This window comes from Miniopterus schreibersii (genome assembly GCF_964146895.1).
Source record: "Miniopterus schreibersii genome assembly, chromosome: 2".
NCBI lineage: Eukaryota > Metazoa > Chordata > Mammalia > Chiroptera > Miniopteridae > Miniopterus > Miniopterus schreibersii.
In genome coordinates this window covers 9,461,887-9,468,674 of record NC_138102.1, presented here as the reverse complement: position 1 = coordinate 9,468,674, position 6,788 = coordinate 9,461,887, and the positions used below count along the sequence as shown (strand labels likewise).

General features: G+C 52.5%; 1 protein-coding gene across 2 annotated transcripts; it reads right to left on the bottom strand.

Annotated features, from left to right (window-relative positions):
- Nucleotides 1–1,234: 1,234 nt before the first annotated feature.
- On the bottom strand, nt 1,235–6,196 carry ZFP42 (ZFP42 zinc finger protein). Of its 2 annotated transcripts, XM_081128225.1 has the most exons (3): nt 6,142–6,196; nt 4,210–4,277; nt 1,235–2,866 (listed from the first exon to the last, which is right to left on the bottom strand). In XM_081128225.1, the coding sequence occupies exon 3, from the start codon at nt 2,781–2,783 to the stop codon at nt 1,851–1,853; it is 933 nt and encodes a 310-aa protein (XP_080984351.1). In that variant the 5' UTR covers nt 2,784–2,866; nt 4,210–4,277; nt 6,142–6,196; the 3' UTR covers nt 1,235–1,850. The 2 variants fall into 2 exon arrangements, with proteins under 2 accessions (XP_080984351.1, XP_080984352.1); XM_081128226.1 differs by lacking the exon at nt 4,210–4,277 and having other exon boundaries at nt 6,142–6,194.
- Nucleotides 6,197–6,788: the final 592 nt, after the last annotated feature.

Below are 6,788 nucleotides of genomic sequence, written 5' to 3'. Positions count from 1 at the left end.
ATATTTAAAATGTTTTTAAAAAAGTATTCAAAATTTTTTTCAAAAGTAAAACCAACTTTCTCCTAATCTATGGCTTCCTTCTAGCTATACTCCCTTCCTTCCCTTTACAGCCAAGGTTCCTTTAAGGATATTTGCACATTTCCTGTTGAATAGAGGTATCATTATGCAACCTGTTTCATTTTAGTGGGCATTTAAGCTACGAATTTACTATTAAAAATGTTTCAGTTAACATCCTTGAACAAATATCTTTGTACACTAGTACAAACATTTCTGTAGACCTGGATTCTAGAACTAAAATTACTGGGTCTACAAGAATGCACCTTGTAGGTTGAACTGTGTATCCCCTAAAATTCATGCTGAAATCCTAACTCTCAGTACCTCAGAATGTGACCTTATTTGGAGATGGGATCTTTATAGAGGTAATCCACTAAAATGAGGTCATTAGGGTGGGTCCCAATCCAATGATTGGTACCTTGTAAATCTGCACACGGACATGCACAGAGGAAGATGATGTGAAGATGCAAGGACACCACGTAAACATGAGGATACTCACCTACAAACCAAGAAGAGAAGCCTGGAACAGGTCCTTCAAAACCCTCAGAAGGAACCAATCCTGCCAACACCTTGATTTTGGACTTCTAGCCTTAAGAACTAGGAGTCAATAAATTTGGGGTTTTTTGTTTGTTTGGTTTTTGGCTTATACACAACAGAAATTTATTCCTCACAGATCTGGAGGCTGGGAAGTCCAAGATCATAAAGTCAGCATGGCTGCCTTTTGGTGAAGGCGTCTCCCGTGTTGCAGACAACTTGTCTGGCCATGTCTTCACAGGCTGGAAGGCCAAATTTCTGTTGTTTAAGCCACCTACTTGGTGGTGGTGTTATAGCAGTCCTAGAAAATTGATACAGCAAACTTTCAAAATACCCTCCAAAATGGCTGTGACAATTTATACCTTAACTAGCTAGCAGGTAGATAGATAACTCCTCACATCTCATCAATACTGAATTATCAACCTGCAATTTTTGCTGCTTTCAAAGACAAATGGTATTTTCTCTTTAGTGAACACTCTGATTTTTCAATCCAGACTTAGCATATTTCTGGGGTTGTATTTCCTTTTATTTGAAAACTATCTGAAATGATTCAAATAAATTTACACTATCAAATAACCATTCAGATCCAGGTATCTGATTTTAATAGGTGGATACAATGATTAGAAAAAGAAAATAACGATTAATTATTTGGAACTTTCAAAAAAACTTAACTACACATTCACTTATCGACAATCTATTGTAGAATTTTCACTCTCTAGGATTATCACAGGTAGCACAAAGTATATTCTTAAAAGGCAAGTTAAATTAGAAACAACAAAGCTAACCAAAGTTAATTTTATTTTTACAGCATGTGACGATTAGCCCCTTATTCACTATTCTAATCCATAACATATTAAAAATTACGTGTTTGAAATAGGTTCATTACTGACCCTCCTGTTGGAAGCACACTATAATTCTATACATGATGTTCTTAAAATGGTATCACAAACTATAGGAGCATCGGTGTGGCCCAGGAGTTGAGCATCAACCCATGAACCAGGGGATCAGGTTTGATTCCCAGTCAGGGCACATGTCTGGGCTGGGGGGCTCCATCCCCAGTAGGGGGTGTGCTGGAGGCAGCAGATCAATGGCTCATCAATGTTTCTCTCTCCCCCTTCCTCTCTTTGAAATCAATTAAAGAACACTTAAAAAAAATATGCCTTATAGGGTTGCAACGATTCGAAAATTCTTTCCTGGAAACAATAATCAATGAGGCAAATTTGCCCCCTATCGCTTGTTAAAATGCTTATCCTGTTTGAAGATTATTTTCCATCTTCTCTGCCTTGACTTGCTGGTTTTGCATGAGTTAAGATGTGAGCTTTCAGGTTGTTTGACTGAACAAAGCTCTTACGACAGCCTTCAAAGGGACATACAAAAGACTTCTCCCCAGTGTGGATGCGGACGTGTGTACGCAAATTGAAGGCCAGGGAAAAGCGTTTTCCGCACCCTTTGAAAGTGCACAGAAAAGGCCTCTCTCCAGTATGAACCATAAAATGCCTTTTTAGTTTTGCGCTCTCGGTAAATGCTTTCCCACATTCTGCACACATGTGGTTTCGGGGACCATGAACGAGGACGAGATGCTTTCTCAGGGAATCTCTATTTCTCAACTGTTTCGTGCATCCACTCCGAGGACAAACAATTTTTTCTGGAGCATCATATTCTTCCTTTTCTCTTGGCTGATTTCTAGCAAATTCTGCAAGCTGTGTAGGATCTACTAAGTTAGGGTTAGGTGTTGCTCGAGGAGGCGGCTTCTTGCTTGTCACGTGCTCAGAACACGCAACAAGCAGCTTCTCTCCAACATTCTGTTGAGGACATTCTTGCTTCTCCCCTTTCTTTGTGTACTGCAGAGAACATTCAAGAAGCGAGCTCCCTGTAGGAACCTGTTGAGAAGGCTCTTGCTCAGATCCTTCTCGTAGGTGGTAGAAGGACTTAAGAAACATGTCCTCTGCTGGGGTGGGTTCAGGAAACTCGCCTCTTATTATGCACTCCAGATAACAGTCAGGGAAGGAGTCCTCTTCACCTGCCCGACGGCTAGGCTCGTGGTCCCCACCTTCACTAGAGGCCCTCCCCGTGTTGAGAGGTTCCTGCTGGGCCGGCCCTGACTTGGCCGGGTTTGGCTTACCCCCACTGAGGGCTCTTCTACTCCGGCCTTGCCGTTCGTGCGTCTTTGTCGGGGGGTTCAGCTGCTGCTCCATTCTGCGTCCTCCTCGAAGGCCTGCACCTGTATGTATCAACCACTTCCAGGTCGCAGTGATCTGGGCAAGTCTTCAGCAAGCACCTGTGTTGAGACAGTAACCACGCGGTAAAATATATGCCAACATTAGAGCCATTGTCAAAACATGCCCCCCAAAAATAGCCGAGAACTCACTTTTCAATAATGGAATGACTACATTTACATCCTCGACAAACTCCGCAAGAGAGTAAGAGAATGAGCTCTAATTTAAGACATGAGTGGGTCACGGCCAGGTCTTACCTGGGCACCCCCACACCAACCACCTAACGTTTAGTTTATTGGGCACTCACTATATGGCAGCCCTACTCTAGGCTGCTCATGGGTGGAGACACATCAGGAAGTAAGCACATTCATGGAATACACATTCTCATAAGCAAACAAAATTAAGTGTGTATGTCATCTGTAATAAGGTCGAGTGCTATAGAGTAAGCCAGAGTTGGTAGAAAGTAGGAGTCTGCAATTCTGAATAGTGTTCAGGGTAGTGGCAGTTCACAAAACCTTGGAGATAAGGGAGCAAGACATGCTTATTTTCTTATGTAACACTGTTGTGAAATTCAAATTAAATACTGCATGTAAAGTGTTCAGCACAGTTTATGGCACAGAACAAATGCTGAAGGCGTATGGGAGCTGGTGTTATTTTATTAGCTTTGTCTTCATTCTGTAAGTATAGGTGGAATCCTGCTGTGTCACGCACTTTTCTAGACCAAGGGTGGCAAATTTCTTTCTGTAAAGAGCCAGATTTAAGCTTCTGGGCCCAGCAGTCTCTGTTAGAGTGGAAGCAGCCACAGATAATACATAAAGAGGACGAGCAGGACTGTATTCCATGGTTTTGTCATTTCCTTAAACATGTAAAAAGCCACACTGTAAAAGTTAAAGCATGAATTTATTCTATTCTAAGAGTCTTTTGCTTAATGCTACAGTTGTGTGCCTTATAAAAGATCTCTGGATTTTACTGTCCTACGGTCCGGTCCTGCTGTACGAACAAAAATTAAGTGCTTTTGAAAAGGGGGCAGGTGTGTAAAAGTAGGAGCAAAAATTACTAGCTTGAGATGATTCTTTTGAGGTGGTACTTTTATTCTTTTAATTTTTTAATTTCTCAATTACGGCTGACACACAATGTTACGTTAGTTTCCTGCCCACCCCTAGCCGCGCCTCCCCTATCAGCACGCGCGCGCACTCACGCGCACACACGTCTGCACACACACGCGCGCACACGCACGCGCACACGCACGCGCACTCACTCCCAATCCGGGCCTCCGACCTGAACCACCACTTCCTCCGCAAGCGTCCCCGGATCCTTAGGCTCAGTCGGCCCCACGCTGAGCGCGACCCCACCCCCGTTTTACACCGACTGGAGCCCAGGTGCCGACGATTTCAGCGCGTCTGACCTGCCGGGCTGTCCGTCGGTCCGAGCCGTCCCTTCGTCTTCCTCAGCGCCCCAGCACTGCCGAGCCGTCTGATGGAATGAATTGAGGAGTGTGCGTCAGTCATGGCGCGGCAGTGCCTGACACAGCTCCCCTACAAAACCCGCTGGGAAACTAACCTAAACTATGTGTGCACACAAAAGGCCGGCTCGGCGACGGCTCGGCCCTCTCCGGAGACCTCGCCTAGAGCGGGCGCAGGGAGGGGCTGTCCTGGCGCCTCGCCGGGTCCCAGGGCGGCCCTGCCCTTCCCAAGCGAGACCCTTACCCACCTCCCTGCGCCACGGCCCACACAACACGCGAGCTTGTGAGGACGACGCGAAACTGAAACGTCATTTACGATGGGAAACCTGCTGCGTACGTAGTACATTCTCTGACGGTGTTACTGCCCGCTCGGAAATGCACCGGGTAAACGTGGCACGAAGGGAAACACCTGGATGTTCAGGGGCGAAGGGAGTAGCAAAAAACCCCTCAGACAACAGCATGGATTACGGGAGGGGAGGGGGTAACCGGTGACCGGAGGCGGTCGTGCGCAAACAGTGTCCTACAGGATCGCAGCCCTGCAACCTGCGGAATCGTCAACCCAGGGCACCCCAGTGAATGCAATAAAAAAAAAAACAAACCAAAAAAATCTGGGTGTTAATGGCGTGAGGGTAACCTAATTTTATATTTCTCAAGCTGGGATAAAAATGCTCAAAGGGCGCATCATTTACCCGCGGAATCAGTTGAAAATGGCGCCAAACATTGTCCCAGGTGCCGGCCCCAGACCAGGGCAACCTGCCAGGCGCGGGCCCAAGATGGCGGCCGAGACCAGTGCAACCTGCCAGGCGCGGGCCCAAGATGGCGGCCGCCCGCGCTCTCCCGCCCCCGGAGCGGCGCGGCCCTCCGGCGTCCACCCGGGTCCAGGAGAGACGGGGTCGCCAGCCCCAGCCGCAGGGGCGCGCGAGAGGCAGCCTGCCAGGGGCTCACATCATCGATGTTTCTCTCCCCCTCGCCCTTCCTCTCTGTGAAAGCAATGAAGACATATTTAAAATGATAAAAAAAATGGCGGCAGAGGCGGAAGTAGCCCGCTGAGCGACGCACAGAACCAGCAGGCTCTGCCTCAGGTTAGAAGATGAGATTAGGCTGACGAGCGCAGAGCGGACTGGGGGAGGGAAGCGGGGACGCAAAAAAAAAAAAAAAAATTTTTTTTAAATGAGGCCGCCCCTCCGTCCGGGGAGCACGTGCGCCTCGCCTGCCTCCCCTCCCCCAGCCGGCGTCTCCTGACCTCTAAGGGTCCCCGGACACTTGCAACCAGGGGGGCGGCGGGCGGCGGCAGCTCGTCCCGGGCCCCGCCGCTGAAGCGCCCCCAAGGCCCCTCTCCCCCGCCTTCCCAAGAGCCGGCGGCCCCGCGGCGCTCTCGCCCAGTGTCTGGAGAGCAGCACAGCCCCGCGCGGCTCTCCCGCGGCTCCCCCTACGCCCGGCCCCGCCGCCCCGGCCCAGCCGTCCGGTTCCCGGCCCCGGCGGCCCGGGTGTTTTCGCTCCTGCCATCCGCAGAGCTAACAGAAGGGCAGAAAGGGGAGACAGGCTCCGCTCTCGGTAACAGATAAGCAACAGGCCTGGCCACACGCTGCAATGCAACATGTTTATAGGTTTCTGGAAACCATATAAAAAACGCGCGTCCCAGGAGATTCCGACCAGGCACCAGCTTCCTTTTTAAAGTCCCTACTCGCCCCTTCATCTGTTGGAAAAGCTCGGCCTCCGAGGCCCAAGGCGGCCGGTCGGCGCGGCCCGCGCGCTGGGTCTGCGGGCCGAGCGCGCCCCGTCCGCGGCCTTCGGCCCCCTCGCCGCGTCCTAACGGGCCAGCTCCACGCGCCCCCGCACCTCTGAACCGGGCACAGCGCCAGGAACTGGACTTACCCGGCGCGAGCCACCGTCTCCCCAGGCCACGTCCGCCCCGAGCTCCACCGACGACGACACTGCCGCCCCGCGCTCGCGGCCCCTTTAACAGGCCCCCTGCTTTACATCCAGCCAGTGAGGCTCGCCCTCCGCTGACGGACACATTCTAATCGGGCGGCACCTACCCTTCCCCCGGCACCGACCGGCTCCCAGGACGGGCTCTACCAATCTCCGCGGGCCTGGGCGGCGGCGCCCGGGCGGCGGGGGGCGGGGAGGGGCGCGGCCCCGCTCGGCGGCGGGCGCGGGGGTCGGCGCGGGCCCCGCGGCGCGGGGTCACCTTCGCGCGGGCGGCTGGGCCGCGCCCCCGCCGCCGGGCCTGCGCCACGTGCCGCGGCCTCTCCGCGTGGCGGGCGCGCAGCCTCGGCGTCCGGTGGGCGTCCGGTGGGCCGAGGAGCGCGGGCACAACCGGACCGAAGCCGTGCCAGCGGGGCGAGGTGCGCGCCCCTGGAGCGGAGGTCCCCGGAACGCCGCCGCCCGGGCCCTGCCCGGTTTTTCCCCTCGCACCCCCGCCGAGGCCGGCGCGGGGAAGCGCGGGCGCGGCGTCTCCTTCCCGGACCTGGCGCGGTGCTCACCCCGGAGGCGCGCGCCTGGCTGCGGCCCAGTGAGGC